Below are 23030 nucleotides of genomic sequence, written 5' to 3' on the forward strand. Positions count from 1 at the left end.
ATTGTATATTATTATAGTACTATTCAATGTTCTTTTTTTTTTAAATTTATGAGTGTGAACGTATTCTAAAAACTATCCATTGTTAGAATATGACCAAACAGTTTTAGTCCTAAATTATTAACAACTTTCTCATTGTATATTGTTATATTAGTAGAACAAATTATAATGTCAAAACTGTCAAAAGGTAATAAAAACGAGAAAAAAATAGGAAAATATATTTTTTAGCTATTATAAAATAATATTCTGTATATTTAATAATTTTATCAGTTATTTTATAAGTTACCACTTTGTGCTTCGGTCATCAATTTATCAAGTTTATTAATGGGATTTTAAATGACTGTATAGCCAAGTCTTTATATTGGAAACTCTATAATTAAGAAAAAATGTCTTACTTTTTTCTTTTTTTTTTTTTCGATAACTTCTAATTAAAATTTAATTTTTTAATCGTTTTCTTTAATCAGCCAACAAATTAATAAGACAAACGTCAAAATCGAAAATACAATTATTATTATGAAGCAATATTATTCTATTTAAACGGTTATTTTATTTTTTAATCCACTAAAAGTCTCGTATTTTTAATCCTTAATCAATTTGTGAGAACATAACAACTAATTTTAAGGCTTGATTATTATAAATCCCATAAGATAAAAATATTATATCGGTAATACCATCGCTCAGGTGCTCAAAATAGAATCCATCTAATTAATTATTCGTTTCAGAAGGGGATTATTGTCTGATTGTTTTTGAGGAACACTATACGTAATCATCGTGGACAGTGTAATCAAATAGTTTTAATTGTTGTGCCTGGAAATTATCTCCGATAGATCATTTTCCATTTAGATTGATCGAGAATTCAGAGGTTTCAGAGGTTATTGGTTAACAGTTACGTGTGTGTTTTTTGAAGAAAAAAAAACCATACATTAAAACAATTATTGTTGTGTGTAACGTTAACGATTAAGTGAAAATAATGATTTATTCCAGCTCAATAGTATAAAATATTAAGTATAGTATATTGCAGCTTCAATGCGTGGAGTACTATTATTATATTGTATTATTTTATTTGTATGAGGTCCCTCGTTTATAATTTATAATTTTTTTGTTTGTATAAAATTAACTAGGTACTTAATTATAACGAACGAGGTAGAGAAACGTTTTTGAGATATTGGAGTTCGTCTTCAAGTCACCCTACCTAACTTGTTCCAGGCGTGAATGCAACAAACACGCTCGTGTGTAATATTATATACAAACCATAGACATATAAATAAATATTTATATGTCTATGATACAAACGTTCAAAATCTATTATCATTCATGATACGATTGAGTAGGTACCTAATAATATTTCGACATGTTACATGCGATAAGACGTATAGGTATATTTTACGGTATACAAGCGTCATATCAAATTTATATTTTATTTTAAGGAATGATTCATCATTGCAGGTGGTCATTATTAATATTGCGAAATGACATAATATCAATCACTATAACGATTCAAATATCATATGTGTTTAATATTACGGTGACAGTTTTATAACCGTTAATTGCCTAATATATTATTATCGTATAATATAACTGTTATTTCAGCAATTTCCGATATGTCTCTAAATTGTCGTCCAAATCGCTGCACGATAGTAATTAGCCGAATAAATATCATGCAATAATGTCCTGTTCCAGTATAAAAGGCATTATCATCTTATTATGAGATAGTACAGTGAAACTTCTATTTAACAACATTTTCCGTTTAAGGAAATCTTTTTGAGAACAAAACCAAATTAGAACCAAATTTATACAATTCTATTTAACGAAATTTTCTATAATACGAATTTTGTATGGCTCATGAGACTTCGTATTATGGAAGTTTCACTATATTATTATATGGGGTGATCCATTTAACGTAAAAAATATTGTCTTGAATTTAGAAAACACTAACGTTTTTGAAAATATTTTTAGTATATAGGTAATTTTCATTAGGTGCCGCCATTGGGTGACTTACACCTCCCGTCAATCAATTCACATCAAATTTACTTTTTGTATAACTTGTAAATACAGATTGTAAATATAAATTTTTATTCAATAAAAAAAAAAGGTAATTTTAAATCTTAACTCAACAACATTTTTGGAAAATATTATATTGCTTACTGTTTTTAAACGTTATTGCTTTTAAAGTTTTTTACCCTTTTGAATGACAACATAATATATATTTCATATTATTCTGAAGCTGAATATTATTTTGAATATTTCCATCCACTTATATAAATCAAATTTTGGACAAGAAGTTTATTAGTTATAACTTATAAGTATTTTATGTTTAGATAATCGGAGGAGTTTACTAACATTTTGTGGGGTACCCCTGTAAGTACTACACTACTTTGTTAATCTAAACATTAAGTACTTATAACATATAAACTACTCGTCCAAAATTCAATTTTCATAATATTATATCGAAGTGATTAAAAAAAATATTCAGCTTTAGAATAAGGAATTAAAAAGGCTTTTAAACCTTTTTTTCTGTCTCTTTTTTATTTAAATGTTCTATACTTAGATTCATGATGCATAATCTCTTGTAAAACTATGATAACTATAAATTACTGTACCCTTTCCCCATTTGGTGTGCTTAAACTTAAAATTAATTTTTTTTTTTAAAAATGCATGTTTTCATTTTTAAAAGTTAAAAATAAAATAAAACAGGATAATGATAAAAAAAAATGGTAAATATTTTATATTTTTAAATATTGTTTTTTAACAACTTAAAATTATTTTCAAAGACATTTATAGTTTTTGAAATAATGAGTGTCTTACGTTAAATACATCACCCTGTATAGTTTATTATATATTATCGTCGCATGAAAATACCTTGTTTTGGATTCCAGCCGTAGCGCGGGGCGAGGAAGATGATAAATTACGGGCACGTGATTTTTTTTTTATTTTGAATTTTTTAGCAAGTATATGATTTCACAAATGTTCGTCGAGAGTTTTGCGATGACTCTGCAATCTGAATTTAACACTAGAGTTATTCGAATATTCGAAAATTGCAAATTATTTCCCATTATTTTCTGAACCTTAACAGCAAATACCACTCCACCGAAAATCGTTTTAAGAATGCACCATCCGTTTTTTAAATTTAATACGGGCTACAAAAAGTATGAGGGCAGACGAATTACAGTAGGTAAGTACACAAACGTTCTTATTAGGCACACCTAGATTTTTTTTTTTATTCATACACCGCATTATTGTTTGAACAGTTACTTTGATCATCGCGATTTTTTTTATATTTCGCCGCACATGAGTTCTTTGTATGATATTTAAAAAATAAAAGAATTTTCAATTGAAATGGTGATCTACCTCTTCTGCTGATCAAAATCAATAATTTATAAAATATTTAAATATTGTTTGATGATTTGTGGCCAAAATATTATTATAATCAACAATAATTATTATCACGGTCAATGATCATATATAAAATATATGCATTTGTAATATAAATTGGCCATTTATTTATAGTATTCGTATAAAACAATATTAAGGGGGCTGCAGCCGGATTTGTCAAAAGTCAAAACTATGTAGATTTGACCAATCTAAACATTAATTTTGTTTGTTATAATGTTTTTCAATATATTTAAATTCCGTATCATAAAATAAACCTTAAGGGGCTGGAGAGGGCTCCAGTCAATGGAAAAAAAGTGACTTTTAGACCAACAAGCTAGACAAAACTGGAAGAATTTGGTTTGACAGATTTTAATTTTGAAAACTGATTATGATTGATTACTAGGGAATGATCGAGGTGATTTTGAATACTCCAATTATTGTTAGTGTCATAATAAATAGTATAAATACAAAATATCATATTTTTTCGATATTTTTATTCTTGGATATCACAGTTGAAAAAAAAAATATTCAATATCGCCTCGATCATTCTCTAGTAAACTTGTTGATAAATCATAATCCGTTTTAAAAATTAAAATCTGTCAAACCAAATTCTTCTAGTTTTGTCTAGCTTATTGGTCTAAAAGTCACTTTTTTTTCATCGGCTGCAGCCCCCTTAATATGTTTAACGAACGAATTTACTGCCGACTGCCGAATGCCTAGCTATAGAGTATAGTTATACAGATTTGGTGAAAATGTGTAGCATTTTATTCGGAATACAGATAACGTGCAGATAAAAACCAAACCTCCAACGTTTTACTAGTATCATAAGTTTATTATTTCTTATTAATCACTATTGACGACAGTAAGTGATTTACATATTAATATTGTTGTTATTATGATTATTCAACACATTGTAGAGAAGGCAATACGACATTATAGTTGCTCTAGGCGTACGCCATTCTCCATTGAGATTACCTTGATTATTCATAACTTATTATTATTGTAACCAATATAATATTTTATACCAGATAATGTGTATATATATATATATATCAACCGTCTAAGGGATAAAGCTCCACCGATTCGTTCGGCGTTGCAATGTGACGGTTTTATTACCGAATTGTTACCTATAATGTTGCTGTTAAAACTTCAAAAAAACTGGAAAACACCAAACAACCGTATTTTTGTTTCAGTACCCCACGAAACTGTACAAAATAACTACCTAACTATGTATAATAATATATTGGTACCTATATCGCATTATGCGCTATTCCGTCGATATCGTTAGCAACCGGTGAAAATTAAACGGCTTTAAAGGGCTTTGGAATGTATTATTATAACGAGCTTCTCAATATTATTCCTGTATAATAATTTGCTATAATATTATAATATACACTTATAATACTTACCCGTATTATGTTTTATTCCGACGAATACATTCCTTCATTCTTATTCCAAATACCGAGTATGCAGTGTGCATCGATGAACACCTTTTTTTTTTTATTGAAGATATTTTATTAGTATAGTGTTGCGATCATTATACGTGGGATGGAGTTCAAAGCCTGATTACATTAATAGTTGAAAATTATGTGAAAAATTCCAGGAGGTTTTAATAGAATATAGGCAAATTGAATGATACGAAATCTACGAGGGTCTTGTACTAGAACTATTGGAAACTGTGCTCTTCCTTTATAGGTACCTGTACGGTAAAAGTCGACGATCCAATGTAAATAATAAATAGATTTTTGTATCGGAAATATAACAGTATGTAAATATAAACTACGACATTTTTAAACAAAAGGAAATATCTGCATTAAGTCTACAATGTTTGCATGTCTTTGTGGACTTAGGTAGTAGGTACATGTTCAAAAGCCATAATACGACAAAAGCGTATATCTACGTTCGATGTGTGGAAGTCACGTGTTTTTTGATCATTGCAACTTCATCGTAAAATAATATTACTTGCATAATTTACAGAATGCCAGTTGTGTGTACCAAAAGGAAATAAATCATAAATCTTAGTGTTATAAAAAAATTAATTAAAATATCTTCTGATTTACTATCCACAAAATATTCAATATTAATACATGTTTGAAATCTTTTATTTTAAGTTGACATATTATTTTATAGAAATGTATCCATTATAAATTGAACAAGCGTAGATCAAAAAAATTAATTGTATTATGCCCTAAAGCTTAGTTCAAACTAAATGATAAAAACTAAAACAGCATATTAAAGTAATTTGAATGAAAAAGAAACCATAAAATAATAAATAATTCTTAAAATAATATTAGCACGTCCTTCATTAAAATGTAATTTAATGTCAAAAGAAAAAAAAAGGATGAAAACATTAATTTATTAATAGTGACACCCTAAAGACTAAATAATTCAATCATTAATAGTTAAATAAAACTATAGAAGATTGGTGTTCTTCTACGAAAATGTCTGGATACAACATTTGGTTAAGAGCTTCGTGCCATTTTGAAATAATACTAAAAAACGCATGTAAAATCGAATGTAGTTTTGATGAATCAGAAATGGATTTAATCTATGTAATATATAAAAATAAAATTTGTTTGTCTGATTGTTTATTTGTCATCTGCAGACTCAGTAACTACTGGACCGTTTTCAATAAAAATTCATATCAATAGATTCCCAAAGACTCTGAGAGTGTTTATACTTTATTTTTTTAACCCCTACATATGTGTCGCACACATGAATTTAATTTAATTTCGGCTCTCGCAAATCAAATATTTTTTATTTATTTAAGTGGTTGCCATTGGTCACAGATAATAAAACCACAATTATTATTGGATAAAATTGTCTATAATAATATTATTAAGGTGTACTCAAATTATATTTTTGAGGTGCGATATAGAAGACTCGAACACAATTTGAAAGCTAAAGTTCGACACTTGATTGTAACTAGAAACATGTTTTATTCCAAAAAAAATCTACGAAAGTAAAAATGTCTTAGAAGCCATTATTATTTAATTTGTCTCGTTTGGCTGTAGTCACGATTGGCACATATATAAATACCATACGGACGTGATTGGATGTTGATCGTTTGTCTCACTGCACTCACTTCGACTAAAACGAGTATTGTTCGTATTATTATTTTCAATTCAAAAGCAATGCGAATTGTATTCAGTAAACAATCCCGTCTGGAACTCGGTTAAATATAATAGGACGTTTTTCAAATATTAAGACCTTTATACAATTTATGATTAGCAAATATTTTCTAAATGTATTGAATCGGTGACCAATAAATACAATATAGGCGTAATGACAAAAGCAGGTAATTCAAACTCTAAATTATTTTACAGTTATTACACAAAAATAAATTATCATACCCAGGAAAGGGGAATTGATCCAGACTAAGGGGAACGATATATACATTTTACAAAAACTGGAATGATCAAAAAGTTAACCTATATAGTGTATGCTCAATAAACGGGGGAAATACAGGGGAGGGGGAGCCCTTCCTCGCAAACATCGTGGATCCATCGTTCATGGACACTCGCAAAGAAGTTCAGTTTTTTTTAATTTTGAAAACTATTTTTACGAATCAGAATAATGAATAATAATAATATGTTATTGACTTAATACGCACATATTTAATCTTTAAAATAACATGTATTAAAATAATTTAATATTATATGAAAATTAGATAAAACAATGAATAAATTGTATGATTTAACTGATTAATTTATATACTTTATCTAGCCAAGCTATATATTTGTTAATGTGAATTACAAATTAATATAATATTATTGTGTTCTTAATAATTTAGCCAACATTTTATACTTGTTTGCGTGTGTTAACCTAGTAGTTTTTCGAAGTTTTGTAAAAATCACTACTAGGAAATACCAACCAGAACCCTTCCAGAGGACCAATTGTGTCTCATTGGTAATTTCCAATCATAAACAATATCCAACATATTTTAACTACATACCTAGATATCTAAAGTTACACCTATATTTTTGTTAATGTATTTTTTAAAACGTAAATAATTAATAATAAAAACCTACTAACGACAAAACTTTGCCTTGATTCCTAAAGAATATTATTCATATAGTCTAATATAATGCTCTTGTAAATTTCCCGTTTCTTTAAAAAGTTTTACCCAAATACCTGACTTTGTAAAAAGTTACAATGTAACAGGGTTGAATATCAAAGCTTCGAGTCATAATATCTCCTTATATTTGGGATTTGTTTAAATACAAAGTTTTATTTTTTTTAATTGAAGTTTATTCCGCATCGACAACTGGGCAATTAGCGTTACATGAATTAATGTAATAATACTATTATACAAAGTTTACTTTTCACACTGCGGTCTGCGATAACACATTTTCTAAGCTCTTTAAGTAAATGTTATTAATATGTTAATCATTAAACATTTCAGTTAAACATCGATTTCATCTACAACTAAAACCGAAATGAATAACAGCTATAGTATTTTATTATTATATTATACTATACTTACTTAACAACTCTTGCATATATCTTGGTAGAAAATCAAAAACAGACAAACAAACAAACAGAAACGTTAGAGCAGCCACGTAATTTCACGAAAACAGTCAAGCGAAATAATGTATAGCTAATAATATTATTAATATTAGTCAAACGTGACACGTTAAAATTTTGACATTATGACATGACAACATCAAAATCGGACCAAAGCGTTTTTTCGAACGTTTTTTTTTTTTTAAAAAATTACATTCTGTATCATATCGAGTTCCCGAATCGTTTGTCGGGGCAAATCTCGTCCAGAACTCGTAGGCGGTGCGGATATCTAGGTCACAAAAAAAAAAACACGCGAAACGGATGGAGACGACCACGGAAACTCAAAACCAAAAAAAATTTTTTTTTTTAAAAACCACCGTAAACGCGAAACCGGCGGATTACGACCGCGACGTGGCGCGACGGTGTATACAAATGCCGTTTTCAAAAGTCGGAGACGGCGGCATTTCGGACCCGCACGCGGTACGCATGCGCCCACCCGATGATATTATTATTATTATTACTATTATCATCATCGTCGTATACCACATCGGCAACCGCCAGAGCGATCGTCTGCATTCTCATCCCCTCATTTGTCGCGCCTGGAACTGGACCACTGAGTCGGACTGGCACGACTATAATATACTAATATTGTCATCTTCATAAATATATATATATAGGCTATCTGGCTGCCGGGTCAGCAAAATATTTCTCGGAAATCCGCACAAACTACCAGAATATATTTTCAGAAATCGCACGTACGTATCAGTCGAACGCTAACTTTATATTATTATTATTATTATTATTAGAATATTACCCTCTCGCGCCATTTGTATTATGCAAATTTCAATCGGGTTGGATCGGCCTGCACGCGCGACCGAAACTTTTCTCCGTGTCGACCATCATTCATCACAAGCGATTTCTTTCCTACAACCACACGCTCTATCGATGACCCTTTAGTCACCACGGGATTCACTTATAAATATATGCAATAAAATTGCGTAGTCCGCACTAGATGAAACCGGTTATCTGATTGCATACCCATCATCCCCAGTGCAGACGGACTTAACTTCAGTTTTAAATGACGCGATTTCATGTTTAAGTATTTACCACCACCACCTTCGGACCTTCCCACAATAAACTCTACTATACCTAAATTGTTTTAGCCAGACTTTAGCATAGACTTCTATGGCAGCCAATGGCCATTGCCACTATCCCTTTAAAAAGGTGACGCAGCTGCACCGAAATTGAGGTTTTTGGCCCGCCACTTGTCATCATTATAGTTCCAGACTTGACCAACTGCACTGGTATAGAATTCATTCCCGATAAATATTACTTATCATCAGACCATTAGAATATTGTTGCTCAGGGACTGAATAAGGGGGGGGGGGGTGGTTGCTGTTGGACCTGGAGTACGGGGGCTCGGCTATTTTAGTGGCTCGTTGAAATCAATTTGTAATTTTTGAAATTTTGAAATTTTGATAGGAATACTAAAATACTTATTTTATATTAAATAATATTTTATGATAATATAAAATATGTATAGGTATTATAATATGATATATGAAGTAGAACAATAGGCGTTTCCCATATGTATACAAACCGGTAATATTTTTATTTAAATCCGACGACTGCGCGACTTTCTGACTAAAATGTGTGAAGAATTTTCATCTAGACTAACTATACATACTGTTGCAATTTTTTTGGTGGTAAACTAATTTCAGAATTTTATTTTACACTCCCAAATGTGTTTTAATTAATTCAAAAACAGATCCAATGTGATAATCAATATACCAAAACATACTTTTCACTTTTAAAGTCAAGATAGACATCTAAAAAAGAAAAGTTAAAGATTGGCAACAAAATAAATTTAAAAATTCGGTGAATGACAAATTTCCAGTTTATAATTTTAAAAAAACGATTTGTTGGAATCGTATGCAGTATAAACATTTTTGATTCTGAGCGTAGTGATAAATGTATTGGTTTTACAATGATGTGTGTTTTTTCTGTCAGTCATCAATTTTTGGTGTAATAAAAATGCTCCGATTTACGACACGACTTAAGAATCTTTTCTGATACAAAAGTGAATCTAGTTTGTGGATTTAGAAGGTTCAAATCGAGAAAAAATAAATACAATTCATGAAAAATGATAATTTTTTCTCAAAACCAATTTTGTTAAAAATTGATTTTATCTTTTTTGGTGTAACTGAAAAACTAACAACCATAGACAAATGAAATTTTTACCAAGTGTTTATATTAGTATTTTCCATGAATGGTAACTGAATGGTATTTTAAAAAATATTTTGACTTTTTTATAGATATTTAAAGCCATGAGACATTTTTCATAGCTAACACTAGACATTTTAATAGAACATACCTTACACGTTTTTCTACCTTAAAAAAAAAAAAAGTTTACCGGAAAGTAACGCTGATTATTGCTATAAAGCATTTTTGATATTAAGTATATTTAGTTATTAAATTTGATTATTTATATAAGTATATTGACTCCGTCACTGCTCAGAATCGTTTTCCGTATGCAATGTTTTAACATTGAATTCAAACACATCCATTACAATGACATACTTGACAACTACTTACTGTACAGCTTGTACCCACTTGTTCAATTTTTTTTATTATTATTGATTAACAATTTTAATTAAGTTGGACTTATTTGATATTTAGTTGGAATTATTATGATTTATAATTGTATGCATATTTCGTTATTATTAAAATTGAAAAATACGTAAATAATATAACTTACACTTATACATAAGGATTGACTATACTAACAGAAACGTATTAACCAAACCTCGGGCGCTCCTAAGTTTGTGAAAAATGAGAAGCAAACTGTTTTACTATAATATTGTAGTAGAAAAAGGTAATTTCTAACATAGTTATATTATTACTAAAACAAAAGTTCATCTGAATGCTGTACCTATACCAGCCAGGAACCAATTCGTAAACGTCCTTCACGAGAATTATACTATTAGCATTACAGCGAGAACCATTAGTGACCTTTTGAGCATCGTAAAATGGTTAATATTATTAATTTAATATATCTTAATTATGTCTTATTCCATAGGTTATTTTTTCGTTTCGATATACCTAGTTAAAATAGTCGAATGAAGCAATATTATTCCGCTGGCCATCGAGAGATAAAACTGATGGGGAAATTCACAATTTTCACGTGTAGTTTAACGGTCACTACCCGCATATAATAGACGTATCTATAACATTTTATTACAAACTTAACCAATGTTTATTATCGCCGATAAAAGCGTCTGTCGTCCAATATACACCGATAAACTCGCGACCAAACATCGCGGTGGTTTTCATCGTGGCAGTGTTTGAAGACGTATTCAAACGAGTCACACGTATACATATAGCGTTTCCGTCCGAAGTAATAATATAATATAGCGCTAAACTTTGTGCTCGTCTTACACACCATTATTATGTGCGTCTGTTATTCATTTGCAGCGAGGTTAAAATTATAATAATATTATTATTGTACACAGCTATATGACGTTTTATGCTTTGCGGAGTGTTTCCTTTTAGTGATTGCAAATGTTTGCTATCTGCTCGATCTGCCCGAAAACATCATAGTGGCACTCCGCCATGACCCGACCCGCAGGTTTTTGTATAAAAAAATTTATTTTACCGGCGCAAAGCTATTATTTTAAATATTCGAAGGTAAATAATATAAATCGGATAACTGATATTTGTGATTTTTTTTTTTTATTACAAGGTTGGTATTATAGGTATTGAATTTGTTTTATATACTATTAAGTACAATGACCTACGGTAGATATAAATTGTATAAAATGTAAAGCATCGTCATTACGGCCCAAGTCTTTAATTATTATGTAGATATTATAATTCAAATTATTTATGTTTTATAATAACAGTATTACTGAGTATTTTATATTATTGTGTGTAAGCAGGGGGTGGGGTAACTTTTGATACTGAATATAATTATTATATCCTCATTACAATCCATACATGACATTTTTTTTAAAGATGATAGTTTTTAAATATAAATTGACAAAAACCATTATAGGTACCTATATAATATTATAATATAATATAATAATGTATAGCCAATAATTCAAAATTTCCATATATAATAGAGATTATATCGTTAAGATACATACCCATGAAAAGCTACTTTTATTGGAACGTTATTTTTTCTTTTAAGTTTCAAATAGACATAATAATATCTAATTAAGCGTTTTTTTTTTAAAAGTCTTTCATTTTTATTGTTATAAACTATACGCTGTACAAAATAATATTAAATTTGTATATTCCTACTATACGAGTAAAATCGTATTTGAATATTATATCGGATAAGTAAATTCGACTATAAAATCTTCTACATCACGTTTTTGCATAGTAGTATATTATATAAAGTTCAGTACTTATTATTTACTTTAGTGTAAAAAAAAAAAACTTTTTTATTATTATTTTACGTGATTTCGAGTAATAACGTTTTAATTTATAAGCTGTTTGAAGGTTTTATAGGTTTTTTTTAACTCTAAGAAAATTACATTTTGATGTCGAAGAACATCACATTTGTTTACTTATCCATTATAATAGCTTAATATTATTTAACTACAGTTGTGCAAAATAGTAAAGGTTTATACCTATTATGTTTTTAAATAAAAAAAAGAACGTTTGTGCATTTATTTTTCTGAAACAATATTTTGTTCGACTTGAATTGCTCTCATCAATATATAATTAAGAAACATGTGTTTCTTAAATCGTAATTCACGATTGGAATATGAGTACTTTAAACTTATATCTATCTAATCGTTTTGTTTGAAAGATTATTAATTTTTTAATTCTTTATTTTACACGAATATTATATGAGTTTGTTACATTTATTACAGACGCTTTATCCGAGTATTTTCAATCGTACCTATTTATAATACTTTAACACCATTACACGATCAATCAGATTCAGAGACTTGTGACTTTCCCTGTTGGTCAAATGAATTCAGTAGGTATTAAATCACAATCCGTTTGACATATATATTTTTTTTTATTTTGTCTCAGCGCAATAAAAAAGTATTATTATTATTTCACAGCCGAGCTATAATTCTACGAAATATTGAAAAAGGAGTATTTCAAAATTGAGTCCTATAACTCATGATCTTTCTCTGATAACTTTTAAAATGACAATAACCAATGAAATATTTACTCGATTAATAGTCTGGATAAATCGTTCCCAATACAAGTGCAAACGGTCGTTATCGTCGTATTATGTAACCACGTATTTGGTCCGAAATATCGTACTCACTAGATTTTATTTTTATACCTACGAGACCAAATATATGTACCTATGTACCCGGACATGTCGTAATATTTTGTATATTATTATATTATTACATATTAGTATTCTAACATAAGTCGTGTCGGGATAAATATTATGTAGCTACAGTTTGTAGTGCGTAGTAAAAGACTTCGCGCGTTTTACTTTATTACAAATACAGTAGAACGTGTCTTGTGATTTTTTTACTCCCCCGGAGTACAATTATACATTAATAGCACATGGTGTCGTACATATTATTATACAGGATGGGTCACCAGGTTTTTCAGTTTATCCTAGTCGACTAAAAAGGAAAACTTTAGCGAAAACGACAAAACACTCCGACCACACTCTGTATATATTTACCACATCGTTTTGCATTTAAACGACATTACTACTATCCGAATAATGTTACTGTCGGGAGTTTACTTACAAGTTACTATATAAATTAACGTGTTTTAAACAAAACAAAGGAGAAAAAATGTAACTTTCATGTTATTTAGAACGATTTAATAGGTAGGTAGGTATATTATAGTCACATATTATTGTAACGTCGAAGAATCTAGTCTCGAAAACGTGTCAGTATGAGGGACACAAAAAACAAAAAATATACCTACCCTTTAACCGTGTATAAAATATATAAACACGTTCCAATATTTTCGGAAAACGTATAATATATTATTGCATTATATGTTCACATAAAGGGAAATAATACTTTCATGTTCATTCGCTGAAAATTATGTTCGCTTTTATTTGTACGGTAAGCGTTTTTCGTTCAGAACCTGCAACCGGAAAGCGATTATTTCGAATCTACTGTCATAACTTCCGTACCGATTTTTCACCCGTGAAATGCACCTTTAACGTGTTTTCAATGCGATAGCCGAGTGTAATAATATATTATATTTGATATAAAACTTCCGCGAGTTCTCGTAAAACTTTGTACGCAATTCATTCCTCAAATTGGTTGTGATACCTACCTATAATGGATACAGTGAAAGGCGATGTTTAGTTGATGCAATTAAATCAAACCTAAAGCATTCAATGTAAAACCGTCTAAATAATAAATATATATATGTTATGTGTAATAGTAATTTATTATGGTTGCGCTTAAAAAGTATGAAAACATTAAAAGTTTCATTTAAATAATTTGTAAATTCTTAATAATTTTCAAAATCATAAACAATAATGCATACATTTTTTTATCCGACTGTGGTATTCACAACCTACCCACAATGTTTGTACATTAACTGTTTTTCTTACAATTTATTGTACCGTAATAAATTAATAACGTGATGGTAATTAAATACAATTATGTTTATCGTTATTTATCCGATGTAAATTAATTCAATTTTTGTACACGAATATTATTCGTGGTGAAATATTATGTGTAAACATTGTTTTCGAAGAAATGACACTTTTTTTTATTGCATACCTACCTAAATGTAAATGTTTTTTTTAACTACTACTGTAATCAGTGTGGTTATACCAACTTTGAACATCCCCATGGTTATTTATATGCAAATACTTAATAAATATACATGTATATAAATATTGTAACTATGTTTAAAATTTCTGGGTAGTTTGCTTCGTGTTTACAATTTACAACAATATTATGTCATTCGATAAGATTAATAATATAATACAAACCAATCATTGAAATTTATGTCGGCGTATATAGAGTGTTTTTGCCGTCATCGAGTTAATATTAATTATGAACTTAAGTTTTAATCAGTTTTAAAATATTCTCCGAAAACGAAGCAATACAATAATTCTACCGTAAGTGTAATGTTTTTGAGCAGCTCTGCACCAAAGTTGTTTGGGTTTTCGACAGAACAATCATAATGATGATAGTTAGGCCCGGCTCAAGCGGTAGGTGACACTTCAGTACGGGTGATGTTTACAAAACAGTGATGATATTATTATTTTAGGGGCGGCAAAATTTGATTTTGCCCAGTGTACTATTTTTGCTTGAGCCCGCCCCCGATGAAAGTCGGTGGATCACGCGAGAATCACGAGAACTAACACCCACGCCGTGACTAAACGAGTTAAAAAAAAAATCATACCCACCTGCAGAAAAAATAAACACACTTCGTTGGGAATACATAATAGTAAATAAAAATAATAACAAAACAATTACTGTCATTTTTTTTAACGGTTTATACATCATAATATTATCTCGGAAAGCTTAAGTTATTGAAATTCTACGCGAAATAAAGGATTTGAATAATAATACATTATAATCCGTATAAAACGAATTGAAAATTGTTCACACAGTATAATACTGATCACGCGTGACGTGATTTTACAGTGCTGCCGACGATGCGATACAATATAATATAATATACTAGAATGCGAATTCAGTGAAACTAAAAGCAGAAGCGTTTATTAATAACCAATGAGATAATATGTTTTGTATAGTACCTATTTAATACCTATACAACTTACAGTGTTAAAGTTCCATGTAAGTGGGAAATGCAAACGATTTAAGGTCCTTTCACACACATCCGATCCGGGGCCGTTCCGAGTCCGATCAGATTTTTTCCATTCCTAGTAGTTTCCGAGGACTTAGTTCATATATACCCGGGCCGTCTCCGTTCCGATTTTAATTTTAGTTGCTGTTTTACACTTCATTTTTACACAGTACACAGTACGCAGTAGTATAGAACAGTTTTCATCAAGAGTTCCTATTCATCATGGTTGAATTTAGCCAAGAAGAGTTAATTATTATAGCACTATTACTTGACGAAGAAGAAGAAGAAGAAAATAAATCTAAAATAAGTATTACAAATAAGCGGAAAAGAACTGTGTGGGTTCATGATCTGTGGAAAAAAAGGAAAACCGAAGGCGAATTTACTTTGTATAACGGTCTAATTGATGATGAACAAAAGTTTTATGAATATTTCCGTATGTCTCAATACACGTTTAATGTCTTACATGAAAAGTTGGAAAATTTAATAACAAAGAAGGAAACTCATTGGAGAAAACCTATACCGTCAAAGGAAAGATTAGCTGCATGCTTAAGGTAAGTAATCGACACAACATTTAAATTAGTAATACCCAATTTTGAATCATATTTCTTATGTTAAAATTAGATAACATGAATTACATTTTGTTATTAAAAAAAGTGTTATTAACTGATATTAAGTACATTCTTAATTATTTAAATATTAAAATAAATAAAATCTGTTAGATAACAAATTAACAAAATAAATCTTACAAAAAAAAAGAAAAGTATAAATGTTTATAAATTAGTAATACTCCATTTTGAATCATATTTATGTTAAAATTAGACAGCGTGAATTACATTTTGTTATTAAAAAAACGTGTTATTAACTGATATTAAGTACCTTCTTAATTATTTAAATATTAAAATAAAATAAAATCTGTTAGATAACAAAATAAATCTTACAAATAAAAAAGAAAAATATAAAAAACTATTAATTGAAATTATTAATTTTTTTTTAATGTTAAATATTACGAAATTATTGGTGTTGATTTTCATTTCCAAAGGTCGTAAACGCACTTGGTGTAAATATTGTATTGTCTGGTTGTATAATTTGTGGAGATTGTGACTGAGAATAGTTGCTGTACAATGAGTTAGATGACACTGATGGAGAAGGTTGATTATTAGGAGCACATGATTGTTGTTTGTTTAAAATGTTGGACATTTCAATGTCTTGAACGGTATTAAATATTCTAGATTTTGCCAAATTTAAAGAATAAGGATCAAATGTCTTCAATGTAGCACCAATACCTTTGAGAAACGCATCTACAGGATCAATATCACTTTCTTTACTTGTTTCTTTTTTTTCCAATAAGTATTTCATAAGACTTGTAGAAGCTGTTTCTGGTTGTTGGCAACTTCCAGTAGTCAAGCTTTGTTTCTTTTTTATTGTATTTTGTTTTTTCCAAATGTTATCATTAACACTTTGATTTGTTTTTAAATTGTCATTGTTCATAGAAGTATCGTTTTGGGCATCATGTATTTCTTCTGTGTTTCCATCTTCTTCAGAGCTGTCACTAAGATTACATGATAAATTTGTAATAGTGTCTCGTTCTTGTAAAAACTCTTGTAAAAACTGCAAGTTATCTTCATATTTATATTTCTTAATTTTTTTTGGTGCAGCTTGTCCCGATGTGGTTTTGTTTCGTTTTATTGCTCTCCTATATTGATCTCTTAAATTGTTCCATCGATTTTTGCATGCAATAGCTATTAAACAATTAATATAATTCAAAATCAATAAAAAATGTCGTTTTTGAGAACAAATTAATCTTTAGCTTGGGTGGTCAAAAGTTAAAAATTCCAAGTACTTAAAAAAAAAAATAGGAACTCACTCTGCTATGTAGTAGGATCGTCCTTGAGTAGGTCACTGTGATATATATGAAGGTGTTAAAATTTAATTAAATAAAAAATAACATAATATTTTGAAAAAAAAATCATGCAAAGAAAATGTCACTTTAAACATCTGGTAGAAGTTTCAAGTTATATGACTTATACTTTTTGAATAAAATCAAATATCAAAAATCGTTAGAGGCCTAATCGTTATTTTACTCGACCACTACTATACAGCAGAGTGACTTACCCAGTTTTTTTTATGAGGAACCTTTATTACATTTTCAAGTTCTTTATCTAATAAAAATATTATTTTAAATTATTTTAAAATTATAGGTACTTAGCAACCGGAGATTCGATGAGAAGTATTTCATTTAGTTATCGTTTAGGAGTTTCTACGGTATATACAATTATTATAGAGGTATGTAATGCAATTATTGAAATCATAATGCCCGAAGTCATGGCTGCACCAAATGAACAAAAATGGAAAGAAATAGCTTCAGAATTTTGGACTTCCTAGAATTTTCCAAATTGCTTAGGTGCAATCGATGGGAAGCATGTAACAATTCAAGCACCTCCTAACAGCGGCTCACAGTATTTTTGTTACAAAAAAACATTTTCTGTTGTATTATTAGCACTGGTCGACGCGCATTACAATTTTATAGCTGTAGATGTAGGAAGCTATGGCAAAAATAGCGATGGTGGTATTTTAAACCACTCAATGTTGGGAAAAGCTTTAGAGCAAAATAAACTGGATATACCAGAAAAAGCAGCATTGCCAGGTACAACAAATGAAGTACCATTCGTTATAATTGGGGACGAAGCATTCCCCTTAAAAACTTATTTGTTAAGACCCTATCCTGGCAAAAATCTTGATTGCAATGAAAAAAGAATATATAATTATCGAATTTGTCGTGCTAGGAGAGTCGTAGAGAACGCTTTTGGAATATTATCACAAAAATTTCGAATATATAATAGGCGAATTCAAGCCAATCCTAAAAATGTTGATGTCATAATAATATCTACATGCATACTGCATAATTTTATTAAAAAGTACGATGGTAAACTAACCTATATACGTGATAATCAGCAATTCAATGCAGATCAATTAAGTGTAACTACATTAACAAATATTCCTATTCGAGGAGGAAATGCAACTCGGGAAGCATTTTTTATAAGAAACACTTTTAAGGATTTTTTTAACTCGTCCATAGGGTCAATCCCATGGCAAAATAATGTTTAATTTTTTTTTTAAATTTTTTTTAAATTTGTTATTCAATAAAACAATTAATGTTAAGTATTAGTTAAGATTATAATAGGGTTCATTTCAGTATACAAATTGAAATTGTAATAAATACTACTACACATTTATATAAATTTCTTAAATTAGTAACTATAAATAATAATAATTAATAATATAATTTATATTATGTTACTTCTATTTCTAATTTCTACTTAAATATATATTATATATTATATATATAATACAATATATATTATATATTATTATTATATATTATATATATTAATTATATCTATTATATTATGTTACTTCTACTTTAATAAATTACTTATTTAATATTTTAAAACTTACTGGTTTGATTTAGTTCATCAGCAATACTTTTCCAAACTTTATCCTTACATGTACTGTCACTATATTTTGAATGACTCAAGTCATATAGTTCGGTATGCGTTCTTACGAGTTCAATTAATTTTTCGTTGTTCATCTTGAGATTTGTAAAGAAAATTTAGTGAATAGTGTCTTAAAAAAACGAGTATATACTGACAATTGAATGTACTAATTGACGTATACAAAATAATAAAAATTAAAAACTTCTCAATGATAGGTGCCGAACATACACAATCATGCACATTGACTTCGGATGCCTGTTCAGGCATATTCATACATGCATATTCATGGATATGCATGTTCCTACAGGTTCGATTCGGCACCGTTCCGTATCCAAACTTGTCCGAGCTCGGACGGAAAATCGGTCAGCGACAAATTTTTTTTGATCGGATAGAACTCGGAAAGCTCGGATCGGACTCGGATCGGACGTTTGTGAACATATGCACTAGAATACATCAAGTCTATATTTCCGAGTACACGGATGCCCTGACGGATCGGACTCGGAACGGACACGGATCGGATGTGTGTGAAAGGACCTTTAACGTTATGCGCCCGCCCGCTGTTTTTTAATATTGTTTTATAAGCAACTCTCCTCGTGCAGCTGCACAACACAAGCTTTTTCTTTTCTCTCATATTATTATTATCATCGATATTATAATTCCGGAAAATATGAACGAACAACCAATAATGTAAATTGTCAAAATCCGTCAGAGTTGTACCTAAGGTAGATATATAATCCACCATGGTTGTCCCATAATAATATACTTATATCATCACTAACTGTTATCGGTAAATTATGTTATAATAATACAATGTCTCATATTTTATTATGCATGAACGTCATTATTAATACAATTATTTCATTTTGTTTTACTCGCATTTGATTATTAATATTGTTAAGATTTCCACCGCTTTAAACGAAATACTCGTAGATCCGTAGCATATTCCATCCCGATATTATTTTTTATTATTGTCTTTAGTGAATAGTAAATATATTAAGTAAGGTTATGAATGGGTTGGGATGCTAATTCTGCGAAACTAAAATCGGAAGCGTTAACCAATAAGACAATATGAGTTGTAGTAAATTGATATACATACTACATACAACGTAATGTGTTAATCTCCCAAATAAGTGGCTTTGGAAACTTAAACGATTTAACGTTATGCGCCCGATCGTGGTTTTATATATTATTTTAAAAATAACTTTCGCGAAACTGCACTTCACAAGCTTTTTCTTTTATCTCAATTTGTTATTATTATAATTCCGACAAACGAACGAACAGCCATAATATAAATTGTCACTATGTGCCAAAGTTGTCCCATAATACTATTACGATAGACTCCCAAAATCTTGAGAGGTGCGTAATAATGCATTATTATCTCAGCCCCCAAAGGTTATTTTTCCGGCGTGCTGTTATATAGTTACCAATTCGTTTGAAATTCCATCGACGTCATTTTCAGAAGCGTTTCGTAAGATTCAACACAATTTTAGATTCCTAATATGTCTATTTTTGTTGGTTTTTTTATTTATCTTCGAAAATACAATAATAATTAGCATTTCTAAAAGTGACACAACTCAAAAAACACAATTGTTGCTAATCATCAGCTATATAAAAATAATTTTGAGTTGTGACTTTATTCACGTGCGAAAGTGATAAATACATTAACAACTTTCAGCGAGAATAATGACATATCAAAGGTTTTGTGTCAGTTCCAGTGAAGTTACCAGATTTTATCTAGTTAACTAAAAGATGAAACAGAGCAATATTTGTATTAAAATCAATCAAAAATCGAAAATCAACCATCTTTATTTGTGTCACTATTCTTTCAGTAATACGAATTATACAAGTATAGCAAGTTATCGGCTAGTTTATGTATACCCTCTCCTTAAATTATCACTGTCATCGGTATAATATTATTTTTTTATCATAATATCTGGTTATTAAATAATTGTTTTAAAAAAAATATATCACAATTATAGGTAACAGTATTTTTTTAAAGTGTGAATTCGTGCTACTAACTTATTATATTATTCACGTCTATATTGTGTTTAATCTGTAATCAAATAACTTATAAAGTCCTGGTGAATAATTCACCAGGAGTGCCTATACATAATTTAAGAATAAAACCCCGTACAACCCCTTATTTTTATGGCGTCATTGTTTCTGCCAAAAACTTAACTTTTGTTTCCAACAAAATGAAAAAAGGTTTGGTTTTGGTTTTCACTAAATTATTTTTGTTCCAGAAATATCGTTTCAAATTTGAGAACCGCTAGTCATAACTCTGGTTTTATGTTGTTATAATTTTATGGTGTTCTTAAAATTATATTTCCGAAAAATAATTTTCAGAAAAACGTTTCCACCGGCCATAGTGTGGTCAAATTTCAGTGATAGGTTATGCAGAAAATCAAATAATTGCGAATCATTTCATGCACATTTCATCAAATATTTCTACAAATAGCATCCTAATATTTTAAATATTAAATTTGAATTTCAAGTTTTAAAACTAATGTACCTATTATGTATAAAAAAAAAAACAGTTCTAAATAATTATCAAAAATAAAAATGATAAAATGTTCAAAACATATTAATACATTTACATGTAATTTTTAATAACAAAGAATAAAACTAAAAATATTATCGATATGGAATTTTTGAAATAATGCCTAAGATGCAATATGCCTGGATTTGACAAAAAAAAAATAATACCTTTCTCACTTTGGCAGAAACGATAGTTAGTGGAAACGAAAATGTTTGTTTTGGTAAAAATGGAGAACTCAAAATGTTCAAAGTTTAGTTAACTGTAATTGTAATTTCTACTACAGTAAAATAGGACACACTAATCTATTCACTCTTAGGAAGAACCTAGAAAATAACCAGTACAAGCTTATGAGTTGTAACGTATGCAAAGAACACCTTTTAATTCAACACATGTGAACAACAGCAGTCAAATTAACTGAAGCACAAACATCTTCTGCAATACGATATTCACTAAATTAAACATTCAAAGAAGACCAAAACAATAATTTTTTTTAAAAAAAAAAACTTAATCCTAACCAACAAATGTTGAAAATGTTCGTTGTATTATCTAAGACATCAAAGCTTGAATGGGTACTTATAATATATTATATTATATTATTTTCAAGCAAAAGTAAATAGGCAAATAAGTTATAACCATTGAATGTTTTGAAAAGTATCCGCATTAAGTATAACTTTTAAACTTCTCATGTGTTAAAATTAACATTAAGTTCAGAGGATAAATGTAATAGTATTGTTTGTAAATAAGTTACTTTTGTAAATATAAATACTTCACTATAAGTAAAAATTGTTTAGTACGACATAATTAATCAAAATTTGTTTTTAAACATTTCCAGTACGCAGGTACTTAAAATACAGTTCTTTTTTTTATTCATCATAATTTGGTTTTGGCTTTCATAAAGAATTAACTTAATCTTGTAAATCGTGTGAAAAAAACAAAAAAGTGAAAAAAAGGTATCGTGACAATTCCTATGATTTTTTTCTAATTTAAATAGTAGATGTCAATTAGATCTTATTGATTATCAGAGTTGAGCTAATGGTGAATATAAATTTGTGTTGGTGTATCAAGATCACTTAACTAAAGTTTGTATTTTAACCATTAAAATCGAAAAGAGCTGAAGAAGTAGCGTATTGCTTCATAGATATTTTTATATATCCTTAGGAGAGGGCAAATCAAGATATAGAGAATATGATAATTACCTGGATGAAGGACAACACAAAATACACAAAATAGTGGAGTGAACGGCTAAAGTTTATTCAATTTATGAAAAATAAAGCTTTTTATAGAGAGATAAGACGAAGTCCTTATAAAGCTATATTGGGATGTACCCCAAAAAATAGAAATTTCTTCAA

At 29.1% G+C, this 23030-nt stretch overlaps 2 protein-coding genes across 2 annotated transcripts in view; both read right to left on the minus strand.

The window, feature by feature from the left end:
* The window catches only part of LOC132951060 (FMRFamide receptor), a 141453-nt gene extending 133167 nt beyond the window's left edge, over positions 1-8286 (minus strand). Inside the window, exon 1 of the mRNA XM_061022754.1 lies at positions 7856-8286. The gene's annotated coding sequence lies outside the window, so the exon portion shown is untranslated. The remainder of the gene's footprint in view (positions 1-7855) is intronic.
* An 8373-nt stretch (positions 8287-16659) lies between these two features.
* On the minus strand, positions 16660-19330 carry LOC132951317 (transcription factor Adf-1-like). The gene is made up of 2 exons (XM_061023144.1): positions 19105-19330; positions 16660-17387 (listed from the first exon to the last, which is right to left on the minus strand). Exons 1-2 carry the CDS (start codon positions 19235-19237, stop codon positions 16660-16662), a joined length of 861 nt encoding a protein of 286 aa, XP_060879127.1. The 5' UTR covers positions 19238-19330.
* Positions 19331-23030: the final 3700 nt, after the last annotated feature.

Source organism: Metopolophium dirhodum, chromosome 8 (genome assembly GCF_019925205.1).
Source record: "Metopolophium dirhodum isolate CAU chromosome 8, ASM1992520v1, whole genome shotgun sequence".
Taxonomy (NCBI): domain Eukaryota; kingdom Metazoa; phylum Arthropoda; class Insecta; order Hemiptera; family Aphididae; genus Metopolophium; species Metopolophium dirhodum.